The sequence below is a fragment of the Microcaecilia unicolor genome, chromosome 10 (genome assembly GCF_901765095.1).
Source record: "Microcaecilia unicolor chromosome 10, aMicUni1.1, whole genome shotgun sequence".
Taxonomy (NCBI): Eukaryota; Metazoa; Chordata; class Amphibia; order Gymnophiona; family Siphonopidae; genus Microcaecilia; species Microcaecilia unicolor.
This window is the reverse complement of record NC_044040.1, coordinates 181,934,199-181,952,848: the sequence shown is the minus strand read 5'-3', so window position 1 is coordinate 181,952,848 and position 18,650 is coordinate 181,934,199. Positions and strand designations below refer to the sequence as shown.

Below are 18,650 nucleotides of genomic sequence, written 5' to 3'. Positions count from 1 at the left end.
ACCTGGTGTCAGGAAGGTTTTAGATACGTTAGAGGCTGCAAGGCTCATACTGGGAAAATCGCGCTTTGAACCTGCTCGACCTCTTCAGTTTCAACTACACTGGCTCCCCGTAGCAGACCGTATCACATTCAAAATCTGTTCACTTACACACAAGATCATGTATGGTCAAGCTCCAGAATATATGCTCAATCGCATTGATCTACCATCTAGAAATGCCATATTATCTGTAGGTCCTACCTCATTCTCCATTTTCCAACCTGCAGGAATGTTAAATACAAGACTCTTTTTGCGTCATTCTTCCCTTACATCAGTCTGAAATATTGGAATGTCCTACCAAAACAACTTAAGTAGCTCACCGACCACCAACTGTTCAAGAAGGCCTTATGATGTTCTTATTCAACAAGGCTTACTCCACTGGCAACTCCAATACTTAACCTCTCCCACTTGCCATGACTTCATCCCTGTCATTTACCCTGTGTTGTCCCCTGTTCCTACCCCTCCTGTCACTTTCTGTTTCTGGGCCATCATTGTCTTGTTTTGTATCCACTTGATTTATTGTAAGCCACATTGCGCCTGCTCATGTGGGTAAATGAGGGGTAGAAATGTACTAAAATAAATAAATAAGGCAATACTTGGAAAAGCAAAAGGCTATACTGTAATGATGGGCTACATCTTTTGGTAGCAGAAAGGAGGATCCTAAGTGAGCAAATCATACAATATATTGTTACATTTTAAAGAAGAGAATGAGGTGGAAGCAGGTATGCTCAGGATGTCACCCACAGTAAAGGCATGACAGCAGAGGGGAAAATAATAATTTTAACCATACCAGCTCACTTTGCAGCAACAAAATAGAAGAAAAGACTAGGCAAAATCTCTATAGAAGATAAGAAAGCCAATGAAATATAACTGGAAAGCAATAAGCACAAACACTTGCAATCTAAGCAACACCATTCTGGATCTGCAAGCCCTAATGTTAGAGGCAGGCTTACATATTATTGCTACTATAGAGACATGAGTTCCAGGAATGGGATGCAACTCTACTGTGCTATAATCTCTTCAAGAGGGATAGAGAAGACTTAAAAAGTGGAGAAGTAGCTCTGCAGGTGAAAAACAAGCCCCAGGAGATGTAAAATAGCCTGTATGTTGAAGGGGGAGATGTAGAGTAGAAGCTGCCCTAAGAAACAAGTGTTTGCAGAAAGCCAGGAAAAGCTGGCAGATCTGGTGATACCTGAAGCAGGCATTCATGCCGAAACACGGATCTGTGTTGGGTCACCTTTGTTTGCACAGGAGCCGGCTCTGTGGGTGCTATGGGTGCTTGAGCACCCCAGTATTGAAAGAATTACTTGTACGTGACCAGGGAGGGTTTAATGTCATTGGGCTTAGCACCCCCAATAATTTTGAAAAGTTGGTTTCTATGTTTGTTTGAATGAATTACTCTCTGGTGGATCATTACATCTGTCAGACTGATATTGGTTGCCATAGTGGGATTGTTCTCCCTTATGAAGGTTGAATAAATTACCATTGGTTGACCTCTAGTGCCCCTTCTTCCTTGCTGCAGAAACCCATGGGCCACCTCTACTTTAACTTTGTTGGTATTGTGAAGAGGAGGATGAGAGGTGGATAAAATGGAAGTGGAAGTAGAAGAAGTGAAGAGGGTTCACAAGAAATGGAGACAGAACAGAGCCTTGCCTTTGCTACTTCCGCAGAGGGAGAAAAGAAAAGGGTTCCTTCCCACTGAAAAATGAAGGCTAGAGAAGAAATACAATACCCATCAGCCCGGGGAAAACCCTGGTATAGAAACTATCCTCCCCAGCAGCCTCCAGGGGAGAACCATGACAAGGCAAGGGAGGTGTCCCCTCGGGTTAATCAGGAGGAGGAGAAACAGCTGGGAAAAGGGTGGGACGAGAAACCCATGGAGTGGCAAGAGGTTGGAGAGAGAGAGAAGGTGGGGAGCCTGGAGGAGCCGATGGACATAGCAGCATGGGCTCAGTCATTGGGGAAAAAGCTGAGGAAGTGGGTGACTTCTTGGTATGGCAGCTGGGCTGAAAGGAGAAAGTAAAAGGGTCATGTGGGTAGAGGGTCAGTGATAGTGAATATGTGACCCAGAAAGGGTGGGACCCTTATCTTTCCCATAGAGTTCCAGCGGTGGTGAACAGTGTGCTGCTGAACTTCACAGAGGGGAGAGTGTGTTGTTTGGGAAGGGGTATTTTTTTCATTGGGGAATTACTCAAAGAGAAAGGAAGATTTTTTTTTAACTGTTTGCCATTGCACCTGGAGAAGGCGTGCAGCAGTGGTTTCGCTTTTTTTGAACTGTAGCCTGCAGTCGCTCCTCCAAAGGGGGGAAGCGCTAGGCTGTAGGACTGTTAAAGGGGAACGAACTGAGTTCTGGAAGCAGTGGGGGGGTTTATGTTTCTTTTTACCCTGCTGTGCTGATTCCATTGAAGAGGGAAAACAGTGAGGGCTGTGTTTTTGTTCCTGTTTTATTTTGAACTGCTGGACTGTGAGCACCAAGGAAATAAAAACTTGCTGGTTTTCTTTTGGAATTATTGGTTACCCGAGTTGTACCCTGTGGATTACAGTGGGTTATGGGGCTAGGCATGAAGCTTGGTCCATAGCCGGAGTCTCAAAGGAAGAGACGGGATCCTGAGACCCCCTGGAGGAGGGACGGATCTTTCACAGTATATTATAATAAGTTATGTAAACCCTGACATTAATTTTAATTTATTTTTGGCTCTTTTTTGTTAATCCGTGTTTTGTTGTACTATCTATTTTGTGATGACCTTGTTCTTCCTTTTTCTGTTTGGTTTTGGTACATGGATAAGGGCCAGGACTGAATATCCAAGTCTAATTCAGTTTCTGCCAGGTAGCATTTTAAAAACACTGCCTAATACGGGCTGAGTATCAACCAGTTTGTCTTCATATTTAAGAAAGAAATTGCTCTATAAGTGTAAAATGTAATGCAATATATAATATCATATTAGCAGGGCTACTTCCATTGTTTGCAAATCTCTCTCACACACTGATTTACAACAATAATTTGTAGTCTTGCTAACCTGCAAAAAGCTGATACAATTGATATGGGCAGTGACTTGTCCTAATCAATGGACACAAATCTTGAGATTTAATAAAATGTTGGGGGCACTGTTCTTTCTGATGAAAAGTTACTGAATTATGTATAACTAAGTGGAGGAGGGAGGAATATATTATCATCTAATATCAAGCTACATTCTGCTTCACTCAGGTCATTCCTGAATTGGAGAAATATGTCAATTCAAACTTTGTGGCACCAAACGCATATTATAGTACCTCAAGTGAAGTTTCAAAACTTTGAAAGGCTTCAACTAACCACATTAGAACCCTGAATGACCATATCCATATCCAGGGAGACAAGCTGAGCCATTTTTAGTCTATTGCAAGCAGGGAGATGTAGTCCTGCCTTTCATGGAGAATTCAAGAGGAAAAATCAGAACAACATCTCCTTTCATGTAATGGGTAAAACCAGAACTGGCACAGCTTGCTTTCCCAGATGTGGAATTATATGGTCACACTAACTATAAGGAAAGTGTATAATATTTCAATTACATGCTTGCTGCGCCTCACTGTTCCCTCTAAGCTGAGCAGGAGTCCTCCAACTGCACTGCTGCCAGTAGGGGGTGGTGTTTCGATATTGTGTTTTCAATTGCTAGAGACAGGAAGGTTCCCTAAAATCCCGCAGAGCTTGCCTGTCTCACTATTGAAATTGTGACAGTGAAACAACGCCCCCCCCTGGCAGGAATGTAGGTGGAGGACTCCTGCTCAACTTAGAGGGAACAGTGTATTCCATGTACAGTGAGATATCTTCCTGGAAAAGATAAAGCAATTCATGTATGGCAAACTTCATTATCACCAACTGGCATACACAAGTTAAAAACAACCTGAACAAAAGCAGATGCACTTTTACCTGTTGTGTTACAGCTGCCGCTAAATTCCCTCCAGCGCTGTCTCCTGCAATACAAATCCTGTTGGGATCCACACCATACTCAGTAAGAACTTCTTTTTGCAGGAAGAACTTCACTACAGCATATGAATCTTCAAACTGTACTGGGAAATGATGTTTAGGTGCTAATCTATAGCTTGGGAAGAAAAAATATGTTGCAGGTTATTCAATGGAACATTAAGCTTTGATCACATTATTGGCCTCCTGCTGCAATATATATTTCTCTTGATTGAATGCAATTATTTTTTCCTATCTATTAATGGTGTTATATTGTTTTTTATTATTGTATTTTTAATTTTTTTATTGTATTATTGTAAACCGCTTTGATCTTGCTTGAAGTAACAGCAGTATATCAAGTTTGAATAAACATAAGCATAGACAAGCCTCACCATCTATTTTGGACATGCAAAGTCATATTAATTATGTCAGACCCCTATAGCAAGAAGCAGAGGAAATGCATGCACCATGCTGAAAGATCAACATCAGCAAGAGCTAAGTACAAACTACCACAGGCCATTTTTCAGTGCACCTTAGTAAAAGGACCCCTTAACAGACACCAAATTTCTTAAACAACTTTCATAAATAGTACTGTAAAAATAAATGTCTCTTACTCAACTGATACGACAATGGCATTAAGCCTCTCTGCAGTCCATCTTGTTAGGCGATCATAGGCCTTCGTGGCTGAAATGAAAATCGCAGCTAAGTGTGCTTCTGACTGCAGCATTAACAAACTCATTAAATATCACTTCATCCTAAAATGTATACACATTACCCTAATTTCAATACCCTGAACTGAAGTGGAAGAGTGGTCTAGTGGTTAGAGCATCAGTCTTGACATCCAGAGATACCTAGTTCAAATCCTACTGCTGCTCTTTGTGATCTTGGGCAAGTCACTTAACCCTCCATTGCCACAGTGTACCTGAATGTAACTCACCTTGAGCTACTACTGAAAGATGTGAACAAAATCCAAATAAATAAATTTTCATCATGGGTCAAAGGGCAGCCTACTATAGGAATTCCCGAAGAACCCCACAGCCAGTTGGCTTTGAGAATATCCACAATGAGCATGCACTGTAATTCAATATATACAAACTTATCTAATGCATATTCATCACTGGTATCTTAAAAGCCCAACTATTTGGGGGGGGGGGGGGGGATCCTCAGGACATGTCTAGAAAGCAGTAGCTTTATATTAGATCTATATTCAGACAAATATATTCCAGTAATGTAAACCTCTTTTTTCCTTTAAAAATGGAACACAGTTCTTTAATGAATGAGCCTTGTGTTCCATTTTTAAAGGCCTGTGGTGCTGTTTTTTTGTTTGGACTTTAGTTTCTACTTCGTTCCCTCTCTTTTGTTATAGAGATTGTAAGGGAGAAATTCAGTACATGCCAAAAGTGTAGTCATCCATTCCAGCCCACGGGTCTCCTGTTTTTTAACCTTCATTATACTTAGCAAGGGGCTAAATAAAATCAACACAGATTCTGTCCTTAAATCAAGCATTTATGTTAGATGGAAGTTATAGAACTGTGGTCGCAGATCAAATCAATTTGATGAAGAAAATCAGGTTGCATCACCAAAGATCATGATGATTTGTCTAATCTCTAAATACAGACTCAATTTACATTTTTGTAGCCTGTGTGCGTTACCCTGCAGTTGTCCACACAGAATCATATCTGCTACTAGTCAATCCATTCCCCTATCAGGTCCAGACACTTTTCCTAGAGAATTGCACTCAACATACAGTCTAGATCTGGATCCAGCAATATAGTTAATTTTCTAATCTTAATAAGCTTTCAGTCCAATCTTCCAGTTCATTTGTTCCATTCTAGATCTGCCATGATTTCATACCTCAGGTTTTTTCAGGGAAGAACACATTCTGGATATGAAACAGTTCTCTCATTTGCCTTTCTAATATGATTTTTAAAAAGGGAGGACTTATTGACAGTTTTGTTTTGTTTGTATTCTGGTCTCCAATGTGAAACTGAGTTTACCAGTTCTGTCAGTACTCATAAACTGCCTCCCCCCTGCAAAAAAGATTGCATATTGAAATAAGTGTGATTTTACAAAACAAAATTAGCTATTCTACAAACTCCTAAAATCTAGAAATCTTATTTGTCTTAAAAATCTAAGGGCCCTGTTACTGAGGTGCGCTAAGCGTTTTTAGCATGTGCTAAATGCTAGTGATACCTATATATTCCTATGGGTGTCTCCAGCGTTAGTGTGTGCTAATGTTTAGCGCCTATAGCACGCCTATAGCGCAGCTTAGTAAACAGGACCCTAATAATAAAATGTATATGCCATAGGTTATGTAGATTATCAGTTATAGGGTCCTTTTACTAAGCTGTGGTAAAAATTGGCCTGCAGTAGTGTTGGCGCCTGTTTTGGGCGTGTGCTGGGAAAAAAGGCTTTTTTTAATGGGCATGTACTGAAATTAAAACTAGCATGTGCCTGTTTATAGCCTGAGCCCTTACCGCCACCCATTGACCTAGCAGTTAGGGCTCACATGCTACCCTTGCGATAACTATGCAGCACATGCCAACTGTTGATTACCGCTGGGAACGCCCCCGCAGTAGAAAATAGAAAATTATTGTGTACTGCAGGATTCATCGTGCACCAAACTCAGAATTACCATCAGGTGCACACACTAGCCCAGTGGCGTAGCAAGGACGGGGCGGACTGCTCCGGGTGCAAATCAATGGGGGTGATCTACACCGTCCGTTGGTTCGCCTCCCTGCCCTTTTGTTCTACGGCGCCAGAGCACGCCTTACATCTCTTTCGCGCTGCTCACTCTGTCTCCTCCCAGCAGCTGTGGCTCCTCTCTCTGTCCCCACCGTCACCGCCTTCTTCCTTCAGCGCGGTGCCTGTTTGCCCTTCCTCTGTGATGGCTCCTCCTCTCTCTGTCCCGCCCGCCAGCTTCAGTGCAGCCGCCCACAACACAAGCCTGCTGCGTCTTCCGCTTGCGGCTTTGGCACTACTTCCTGCACTGCACTCCAACTCCACCCCTGCCGGGCCACTGTGACTGGTAGCCTGGATGGATCATGCGGGTCTTCGAAGTCAGGAGCAGAGCCAGGTATTAATTAGGTGGCGCGATCCTAATAGTTATTTAAAAATGTGCTGCCTTGACTTTTTTTTTAGGAAGGAAGCATAGGCGGTCGGTGGCCCAACTGTTTGGGGAGGCTAAAGGGGGCGGGATTAGGGGTGGGGCTTAAATCCATAATTGTCTGACAAAACACAGAAAAAAATAAATAAAAATAAAAGTCACAATACCTTTTATTAAATTTAGATATTAGATATGTCTCATATGTCAAAGAATAAAGTGGTTGCTCAACTGCAAAACACTATGCACAACTTTGTGCAAAAACACACTCAGAACCTTACTGTACCATACATATTACACTGGGCAGAACCTAATACACCAATATACCACCCATACGGAAAATGCAGACCATCAACAATATGAAACAAGGGATCATAATATCACAATTCTCATATAGAGCCACAAAACATCCTAATTCATGTTTAATGTGGGATAAAATGCCATAAATAAGTAAATAAATATAAACTTTTAATGTTGAGCACCTGATTCTCAAAGTGGACAACAAACAATATAGGAAAAAAAAACCTCAAAAGCATTAGGGCCTTGCTTGGCTTATATAGCCCAAGCATTTAGTTATGTTTAAACAAAGAGATCTGCATGAAACTTACAAAAATAACAAAATATTTATTTATTTTTTACTTCTTTTGTTTTAAAACCTTCAGAGGCAGTCAGCAAAACAGCACCTTACCTCTGTCTCCTGAAATCCAAGTGGTGCAAATTTTTCTAGAAGGAAGTGGGAGGGAACATCAGACTGACTCTCTCTCTCAGTCTTTCTTCTTCTTGCCTCCTTCGTGCCTGTCCCGCGCGGAACAGTTCACCACGGGACGGGAGCGAGCTGACTGGCTGCTGCGTGTGAGCTGAGGAGGGCGAGCCCAGCCGAGGGCGAGGGGCGAAGAAAGAAGAAGCTGCAGCAGCAGAATGCAGAAAGGCACACAGGACCGGCACCGGTGAGAGCCCGAGCGGGCGGAATTCAACTGCCTGGGGCCTGGGCGGGCTGAATTTGGGATGGCGCGCGTGTCTGTGGTGTCAGCATTGTGGTTGCGCGTCGGCGACGGCGTCGTCGGTCTGAAAAAGTCTTGATGGGCCGAGCGGCGAGCCCCGTGGGCGGAACTAGGGGCTCATGCGGTGTGTGTCATGACGGCGGCGTCGTGGTCGGTCTCGGTCCGACCTGTCAATCAAATCCGACGGTCTTCCGGCTGGGGAGGCTTAGCCTCCCCAAGCCTCTTATACCGGGCGCCTATGGAAGGAAGTCATAGAAGAGTGGATAAACTTTCAGTTAGAACTGTAAGCCCTCAACATACACTTTTCGTAGTGGGGGAGGAATGATGAATAATACTGATTCAGGTCCTGTGTATGTAAGTCTTCTAAGTTCTTAGATAGGCTAATCTATATATGAAGGTGGCAGGTGCTATTGATATTTTCATCAAAATATTTTTAGTATTTCATCTCTGTTATATGGTGATTTTGAATGGAATTCTGGTTTTGATTGTCTTTATTGCATTTCCGATTATTACTATTATTTAAGTATTTTAAGTATTTTTTTGGATCCTGATGTGCACAGAGTACTTCTTATTTTTCATTTTTTATTTTATATTTATTTTTCTATTGCTTTTTTATATTATGTTTTAAATTATTTTCTTTTTATTATTATTTTATTATTTTCTTTTTATTATTATTTTTTTCTTTGACATTATATATCGATACTGTTTTTTCATTGGGGGTGTTAAAAAAAGATCGGCCCCGGGTGCAAAGGAGCTACGCCACTGCACTAGCCCTATGGTAGTGCTGATTTGGCACGCTCTACCCACGCGTTAGCCCTTCCTCACCTTAGTAAAAGGGCTCCTCAGCTTTTTCAAAGGTTGGCCCACTTTGGAATCTCCTCCCAGTTACACTGAGGACCAAAAACAATTAAAGGCCATTCTAGTCATCCAGTCATGACTGATTTCCCCTTTTAGTTTAATGATTGCTATCGGTAAGAAACTTTGTCTGTGCTTCCAGTTTTATTATGAATGATATTTGGGGCCTAAACATTTTATTGCAGCTTTTCACAGAAAAGAATACAAGGAGTAGGAATAAGTATAGCATCATACCTTTTACAGTGAAAACAAAAGACCACCAGAGCAATGTGGTCCAAATATGAAGCATTTGTATTATACTCCCACTCCCCCCATCAGTAAAGAAGACAAAACAAAAATCAGAACACACTAACCTTCCCTCCCTCTACCACCATTTTACCCCCACTGAAGTGCACCAAATATTTACCCCTTCTGATATTATCACAAGGGAAAAGAAAAGGCAAAATAAGAAGAATAAACTTAGGGTCTCTTTTATCAAACGGCGCTAGGGGTTTCCGCTCGGCAATGCCGACAAAGCTCAATCAAGTGAATGGGCTTTGTCAGCATTACCACAACAGGGACCACTAGAGCAGCTTGATAAAAGAGGCCCTTATACAGGCAAGATGACTTATTGTTGAATATAAGCCACACTCATAAATATGTCTTATTTTTCTTTTTTTTTTTACCACTATATTACCCATAACAGAGCACTTCACTTGTGGGGCGGAAGAAGAGTCTTCAGTTACTCAGCTGCCTTATTTATATTTAAGGCAAACTGAAATGATTATCATCAGTCATAAAAACCTCCCTTACTTATATAATTTAATCATTTTAATTCGCTTCACTTATTTTTTAATGATAAAATTGTCAGCTGCAAGCAACTCTATCATTATTATAAATGAGAAGAAAAATAAGGGGGTATTTTACTAAGTGCAATCTAAAAACATGTGCTCCTTAGTAAAGGACCCTCTATAAGTAGTGGAGGTTTTTGTGACTGATGATGGTCATTTCAGTTTGCCTTAAATATTAATAAGACAACTGAGTAATTGAAATCTTTTCCTCCTTCTCACATGTGAAGTTGTCTATTAAAGGTAATACAGTGGTGAAAAAAAAAAGAAACGAAGAAACACAACACAAATTAAAACTTCATGTACTGAAAAAAGAAAAACCAGGAGACCACATTTTCTAAAAGGTGATTGTTTTTCATACAATTCAGAAGTTACGTTTTCCATAATATTACAGAAAATTCATAGGGGAAGGGTGTGGAACTTATAGTCCAATGTATAGAGGCAACAGCAAACACTGAATCAAATTAAACTGGATGCTTGGAGCCAGAGATCCCAGCATCAGAACTGACAATAACTACTACTACTACTACTTATCATTTCTATAGTGCTACTAGACGTACACAGTACTGTACACTTAAACATATAAGAGATAGTCCCTCTCGATAGAGCAGTGGTGTAGCAAGGGTGGGGCGGTGGGGGTGGTCCGCTCCGGGTGCACGTCACTGGGGGGGGGGGGGGGGTGTCGGTTCTGCTGGTTCCCTGCGCCCTCTGCCCCAGAACGGCAGGCAAGAATACACTTGGGTGGAGGGGTTGGGTGATGCGCCGAGGGGGGGTTGATGCACCGGGGGGGGGGGGGGTGCAGCAGCGAACCGCCCCGGGTGTCAGCTGCCCTCACTACACCACTGCGATAGAGTTTACAATCTAATCAGGACAGACAAACAAGACAAATAAGGGATAAGGGAATTACTTAAGGTGGGAATGATAAAACAGGCATGGGTACTGAACAAGTGAATAGGAGTTACTACTACTACTTATCATTTCTATAGCACAACTAGATGTATTGCAGAGTAATACCAGTAATAGCTTTGATGGTGTTTTGTACCTCTAACCAAAACTTTAGATTGCCGGGCAAGACCCCCACATGTGGTTTGGAGTTTTTTCTGTCTAGAACACGTTGAGCAGAACAAAATACATATAAATGAAAATATGATTCTGATACCTACCTGGACTTCCCATACACCAGCCACCACCATGAATGTAAATCACTGCTCTTCTCAATTTATTTGACTCTTTCTTTGGAACATATAGACGAACTGGAACTTTATTAAAAGTTGTGTCAGTCACTGTGATGTTTTCATCTGATGTTGGTGGTGTGGATTCAAAATCTGTGTAAAGGCTCATGACTTCCATGTAGTTACTTAGTCCAAGTAGTTCAGATAGACTTCCCTAATAACACAATAAGATTTTTTAAAACTGTGAATTCAAAAATAGATTTTACATATGGAAGACAATTCTATACTCATAAATGAGCAATTAACCTTATAAGCCCACCCGCACAACTCCTGTTTTTGACAATGATTAATCTTAGACCATAATCGAACACGAATGCCCATATGTAAAAACGTCCATCTCCGGAGACGGCTCCGTGAAGAGGCGGAGCGAACCGTAAAATCGAAACGAGATGGCCGTTCATCTTCGGTTTCGATTATACGGTTGGGCCTGCTGAAATCCCATCATTTGTGTCAACTCTAGAGATAGACAACACAAATGGTGAGATCGCTGGACCTAGAGATGGCCGTCCGCGGTTTTCAGCAATAATCGAAACCGCTGCCGGCCATCTCAAAAACGGACCTAATCCAAGCCATTTGGTCGTGGGAGGGGCCAGCATTCGTAGTGTACTGGTCCCCTTGAGATGCCTCTATGCCAACCTCAAATATCATACCTAGCTCCATGACAGCAGTATGCAGGTCCCCGGAGCAATTTTATTTTAGTTGGTGCTGCGCGGGACCCATGCAGAAAGCAAAAATCGGAAGAAAAAAAACATGCAAGTGCAGTCAGGGACGTCCCAAAAAAAAAAACATGCAAGTGCAGTCAGGGACGTCCAAATTAAAACAATAGTAATAGTAGGGTTTGAACCTGCCACCTTCTGCTTACAAGACCTGTGCTTTAAACACTGCACCACTTATTCAGCTGCCTAGACCTCCTTCCCTTTCCATTAAGTCCCTTCAAGTTTCTGTCAGCCAATCACAGCTCGTTCAGCTGACACCAATGTCAGGTAAATGAGCTGTGATTGGCTGACAGAAACTTGGAGGGACTTAATGGAAAGGGAAGGAACATCTAAGCAACTGAATAAGTGGTACAGTGGTTAGAGCACAAGTCTTGTAATCAGAAGGTGGCTGGTTTGACTTCACCTGTTACTATTGTTTTAATTTGGACGTCCCTGACTGCACTTGCATGTTTTTTTTTTGGGACGTCCCTGACTGCACTTGCATGTTTTTTTTTTGGGACGTCCCTGACTGCACTTGCATGTTTTTTTTTTCTTCCGATTTTTGCTCTCTGCATGGGTCCAGCAACTAAACTAAAATTGCTCCGGGGACCTGCATACTGCTGTCATGGAGCTAGGTATGGTATTTGAGGCTGACATAGAGGCTAGAAAAAATATTTAAACAGTTTGTTTTTTAGGGTGGGAGGGGGTTAGTGACCACTGGGGGAGACAGGGGAGATCATCCCAGATTCCCTCCGGTGGTCATCTGGTCAGTTTGGGCACATTTTGGAAGCTTGGTCATGAAAAAAACAGGACCAACTTTGTGTGGACTAAATGCTCGTCGGGGACGTCTTGTTTCTTTTCATTATCAGACGCGGAGGTCCATCTGTTAACCACGCCCCTGAACGCCCCTGTCCCGCCTTCGCTACCGTTCGGCCACGCCCCCGAGAATTTTGCCCGTCCCTGTGACGGAAAGCGGTTGGGGCCGTCCAAATTCAGCTTTTGATTATACCTGTTTTTGAGACGGACGTCCATCTCCCGATTTGTGTCGGAAGATGGGCGTCCGTCTCTTTCGAAAATAAGCTGGCATGTCTCCCAACCTCCTTCATGCTCATCCCCTAGTCTTCTTTTCTTCAGCTTCCCTACACCATACCCCCTCCCAGTCTCTTTTCCTTTTGATCATCCTATCTTTGTTCACCTTTCCATGTTAAATTCACATGTTCTTAAGACCTTATTATTACTATGTTTACTACAGTTTGTAATATTTCTCCTTACAAGACTTTGTTATTCTATTTACTATGTAAGCCGCATTGAACCTGCTATGTGTGGGAAAGCGCGGGGTACAAATGTAGTAAATAAATAAATGGAAATACCAGTATGTCTGTGTGTATGTGTTACACACAACTATAAACTGTGGAAACAAATGCTCACTCAAAAATGTAGAATGTGAAGAAAAAAAAACTCAGAAATACTCAGCTGAGCAACTTACTGCTCTCATTCACCAAGAGCTAACTTGCTGCTGCTTCAGTAAGTCAACTTCAATCACTGGCTGAAAAACCTCCATCTGCCTGAGAACATACACTCAAACATTAATCACTTGTATTATTCGGTGCCATACAAAAACAATTTTTTTAAGAAGCAGGACAAACTCTTCATTGTGCTTGTGATCCCGACGGGACCCGTTTCAGCAAACGGCTTCATCAAGGGATCTTGTAACAGCCTGCACTGGCTGGCAGGTGCAGAGACAACAGGTGAGAGCCATAGTAAGCAGGACTCCACCTTAACTGGGATGGAACCAGGCTGCTGGTGCTAACTTTTAAAAAGGAGATAGAGCTGCTTTTAAACTAAAATGGGGGGGAGGAAGCCAACAGTCGCCCAGAAGCGCATGGTTCGGTGTGGAATATCCTCAAAGGATACTTTTGAAACAGGATCTTTAGAGAATCCCAATAGAGAGGTTTCAATAATGGTGAAAGAAAGCTAGGAGTGTTTAATGGGAAAACAGAGTAAAAGATGCAAATTATCCCCGTCAACTTCAAAGCAACTTGTAGATGGTAGGAAAGAATACAATTTGAAGTGTCTATATACAAAATGCTAGAAGCTTAAAAAATAAGATGGGAGAGTTGGAGTATATAGCACTAAATGACGATGTAGATATAATAGGCATCTCAGAGACCTGGTGGATGGAGGACAATAAATGGGACACTGTGTTATCAGGGTACAAATTATATTGCAATATTTGATTGGCAGAATAAACTTGAATGTTGTGGTTGGCTTTCTCCACTCCTTTGGTTTAGTTAGTGATCTGTAACCTGTCGTTAAAATTGTCCGTACTACCTGAAGATTGGAGAGTGGCCAATATAACGTTTTAAAAAAGGGTGCCAAGGGTGATCTGGGAAATTACAGATCGGTAAGTCTTACTTCAGTACAGGGAAAATAATGGAAACTATTATAAAGAATAATATTATGGAACACATAGACAAATATGATTTAATGGGACAGAGTCAGTATGGGTTCAGCCAAGGGAAATCTTGCCTCACCAATTTGCTTAATTTCTTTGAAGGCATAAATAAACATGTGGATAAAATTGAGCTGGTTGATGTAGTGTATCTGGATTTTCAGAAAGCTTTTGACAAAGTTCCTCATGAGAGACTCCTGACAACATTAAAAAGTCATGGGAAAGGAGGCAATGTCCTTCTGTGGATTAGGAATTGATTATTGACAGAAAACAGAGGGTAGGTTTAAATGGCCATTTTTCTCAGTGGAAGAGGTTGAATAGTGGAGTGCTGCAGTGATCTCCACTGGTACCAGTGCAATTTAACCTATTTATAAATGATCTGGAAAATGGAACAATGGTGAGGTGATTACATTTACAGATGACACAAAACTATTCAACGTTGTCAAAACACATGCAGATTGTGAAAAATTGCAGAAAGACCTTAGGAATCTGGAAGATTAGGCATCAAAATGGCAGATGAAATTTAACGTGGAGAAATGCAAAGTGATGCACATTGGGAAGAATAATCCGAATCATAGTTACCAGATAATAAGGTCCATCTCAGGAATCAGCACTCAAGAAAAAGATCTATTTGCCATTGTAGATAATACACTAAACTCTTAATGCCCAGTGTGTGGCAGCAGCCAAAAAAGCAAGTAGGATATTAATGAATTATTAGGAAAGGGATAAAAAATAAGACCAAGAATATTATAACGCCTCTGTATTGCTCCATGGTGTGACCTCACCTTGAGTGGTGCATTCAATTCTGGTTTCTGTATCTCAACAAAGATATAGCGTAATTAGAAAAGGTTCAAAGAAGAGTGACCAAAATGATAAAGGGGATGGAACTCCTCCTACATGAGGAAAAGCTAAAGAGGTTAGGCTCTTCAGCTTTGAAAATAGATGGCTGAGGGGAAATATGATTAAGGTCTATAAAATCCTGAGTGGTGTAGAGCAGGTAGAAGTGAATCGATTTTTCACTCTTTGAAAAGTGCAAAGACCAGGGGACACTCAATAAAATTACATGGAAATATTTAAGCTCTAGAACTTGCTATGGAAAGTTCCATAGTCTGTTATTGAGGTGAACATGGGGGAGGGGAAGGGAAATGGGGACTTGATATACCGCCTTTCTGAGGTTTTTGCAACTACGTTCAAAGCGGTTTACATATATTCAGGTACTTATTTTGTACCAGGGGCAATGAAGGGTTAAGTGACTTGCCCAGAGTCACAAGGAGCTGCAGTGGGAATTGAACTCAGTTCCCCAAAATCAAAGTCCACTGCACTAACCACTAGGCTACTCCTCCACTGCTTGTCCCTGGGACAGGTAGCATGTAATGTTGCTATTAATTTGGTTTCTGCCAGGTACTTGTGACCTGGATTGGCCCCTGTTGGAAGCAGGATACTGGGTTCGATGGACCATTGATCTGACCTAGTTCGGCTATTTTTATGTTCTTATGTACTTGACCTGGGTAGTTGGGAACATACAGCTCTGATAATTTATCCTGAGATGCACTTGGGAATTTTCACTTAATATGAGTTATTATGAAGTGTTTCTTCTTTGTTTTACATGGTATTTATGAATTTAAGGACCCCTTTATAAAGCTTACCGCAGCAAAAAATGGCGTACTATGGGGTACGGTGAGGCATTCCACGTCTAACTTTTATTTTTTTGCGGTGGGGCAAGTCTGGGGCAGAAAGTGGGCATGTTCTGTGTTAATCAGTTAGCGCAGGTACATTGGTGCATGCCAACCACTTCAAATGTGATTAGCGCATGAGCCCTTATGGCCTACAAAATAGGTGGCAGTAACCTGCGTAGAGTCTTTTTACAGGATAGGTGACAGCAGTGGTGTGCTGGAGCCTGCTCGCTCCGGCTCGCAAGAGCTGCTTGTTAAATTTTGACAGCTCTTGCGAGCCAGTTATTCTTGGGGGCGAGCCGGCTCCATTACTGGAGGTAAGCATGGCAGGAGGGCGCCATCACAGGCCATGCTTACCTCCCCTCCCGCTCCCAAACATGTCCAACGATGTCCTTCGCCCCCACCCTCCCCTCTCGCTTCCATCCGTCAGTTTCTATTACCCAGTGGCGTACCGGGGGGGGCGGTGGGGGCGGTCTGCCCCAGGTGCACGCTGCTGGGGGGGGGGGTGCTGCGTGCCTGTCGGCTCTTCGTTTTCATGCTCCCTTTGCCCCGGAACAGGTTACTTCCTGTTCCGGGGCAGAGGGAGCATTAAAACGAAGAGCCGGCAGGCGCGCGGCACCCCCCCCCCCCCAGTGGCGTGCACCGGGGGGGGGGGTTATTTCACCGGGGGGATCGGGGGTTCTTTTGCCGGGGGGGGGCATCACGCTGTTCCGGGGGGGCGCTGCACCCGGGGGGCGGGGCGCATCGGCGATCCGCCCCGGGTGTCAGCCCCCCTAGGAACGCCACTGCTATTACCTCCATCGAAGCACCGCGTTATTTAAAGCCCTGCTGCCCGTCTCCAGCCTTCCTTGCTTGCTTCTGATGAGTTCGTGCCCTTAGTCCCTCCTTCTGATGTCATTCTTACGTCACTTCCTTTTCCCGCGAAGGCGGGACTGAGGGAACGAACATCATCATGAAGCAAGCAGGGAGCAGGGGAAGGCTGGAGACGGGCAGCAGGGCTTTAAATAACGCGGCACTTCGACGGAGGTAATACAAAAAGATGGATGGGAGGGAAGGGTGGGGGCGACAGAGAATCGCTGGACATGGATGGGAGCGGGAGGGCAGGGGAGGGAAGAGAATTGCTGGGCATGGATGGGTAGAGGGGGGCAGGGAAGAGAATTGCTGGGCATGGATGGGTAGAGGGGGGCAGGGGAGAGAATTGCTGGGCATGGATGTCACATTCTCAACCTCTCACTTTCCACTGCGACTGTCCCTGCTGCCTTTAAACATGTTGTGGTCACACCTCTCCTTAAGAAGCCTTCACTCGACCCTACTTGTCCCTCTAATTACCGACCCATCTCCCTCCTTCCTTTTCTCTCCAAATTACTTGAGCGTGCTGTTCACCGCCGCTGGCTTGATTTTCTCTCCTCACATGCTATTCTTGACCCACTACAATCTGGTTTTCGCCCTCTCCACTCAACCGAAACTGCGCTTACTAAAGTCTCCAATGACCTATTACTGGCTAAATCCAGAGATCAATATTCCATCCTCATTCTTCTTGATCTTTCCGCTGCTTTTGACACTGTCGATCACAGCATACTTCTCGATACCCTGTCCTCACTTGGATTCCAGGGCTCTGCCCTTTGCTGGTTCTCTTCCTACCTCTCCCTCCGCACCTTTAGTGTTCACTCTGGTGGATCCTCTTCTACTTCTATCCCTCTGCCTGTTGGCATACCTCAGGGTTCTGTTCTTGGTCCCCTCCTCTTTTCTATCTACACTTCTTCCCTTGGTTCATTAATCTCATCCCATGGCTTTTCCTACCATCTCTATGCTGATAACTCCCAAATCTACCTTTCTACCCCTGATATCTCACCTTGCATCCAAATCAAAGTTTCAGCGTGCTTGTCTAACATTGCTGTCTGGATGTCTCAACGCCACCCCAAACCCACCTCCCCGCTCCCCCCGTTTTCTATTTCTGTTGATGGCTCTCTCATTCTCCCTGTCTCCTCAGCTCGAAACCTTGGGGTCATCTTTGACTCTTCTCTCTCCTTCTCTGCTCATATCGAGCAGATTGCCAAGACCTGTCGTTTCTTTCTTTACAACATCCGTAAAATCCGCCCCTTTCTTTCCGAGCACTCTACCAAAACCCTCATCCACACCCTTGTCACCTCTCGTTTGGACTACTGCAATCTGCTTCTTGCTGGCCTCCCACTTAGTCACCTCTCCTCTCTCCAGTTGGTTCAAAACTCTGCTGCCCGTCTCGTCTTCCGCCAGGGTCGCTTTACTCATACTACCCCTCTCCTCAAGACCCTTCACTGGCTCCCTATCCGTTTTCGCATCCTGTTCAAACTTCTTCTACTAACCTATAAATGTACTCACTCTGCTGCTCCCCAGTATCTCTCCACACTCGTCCTTCCCTACACCCCTTCCCGTGCACTCCGCTCCATGGATAAATCCTTCTTATTTGTTCCCTTCTCCACTACTGCCAACTCCAGACTTCGCGCCTTCTGTCTCGCTGCACCCTATGCCTGGAATAAACTTCCTGAGCCCCTACGTCTTGACCCATCCTTGCCACCTTTAAATCTAGACTGAAAGCCCACCTCTTTAACATTGCTTTTGACTCGTAACCACTTGTAACCACTCGCCTCCACCTACCCTCCTCTCTTCCTTCCCGTTCACATTAATTGATTTGATTTGCTTACTTTATTTTTTTGTCTATTAGATTGTAAGCTCTTTGAGCAGGGACTGTCTTTCTTCTATGTTTGTGCAGCGCTGCGTACGCCTTGTAGCGCTATAGAAATGCTAAATAGTAGTAGTAGTAGAAGAGAATTGCTGGGAATGGATGGATAGAGAGGGGCAG

General features: G+C 43.4%; 1 protein-coding gene across 1 annotated transcript in view; it reads right to left on the bottom strand.

The window, feature by feature from the left end:
• Positions 1–18,650, bottom strand: part of LOC115478978 (arylacetamide deacetylase-like) — a 43,875-nt gene that overhangs the window by 8,236 nt on the left and 16,989 nt on the right. Inside the window, exons 2-4 of the mRNA XM_030216671.1 lie at positions 10,923–11,145; positions 4,588–4,657; positions 3,941–4,112 (exon numbers count right to left, since the gene is read on the bottom strand). Of these exons, the coding sequence (XP_030072531.1) occupies positions 3,941–4,112; positions 4,588–4,657; positions 10,923–11,145 (465 nt within the window). The remainder of the gene's footprint in view (positions 1–3,940; positions 4,113–4,587; positions 4,658–10,922; positions 11,146–18,650) is intronic.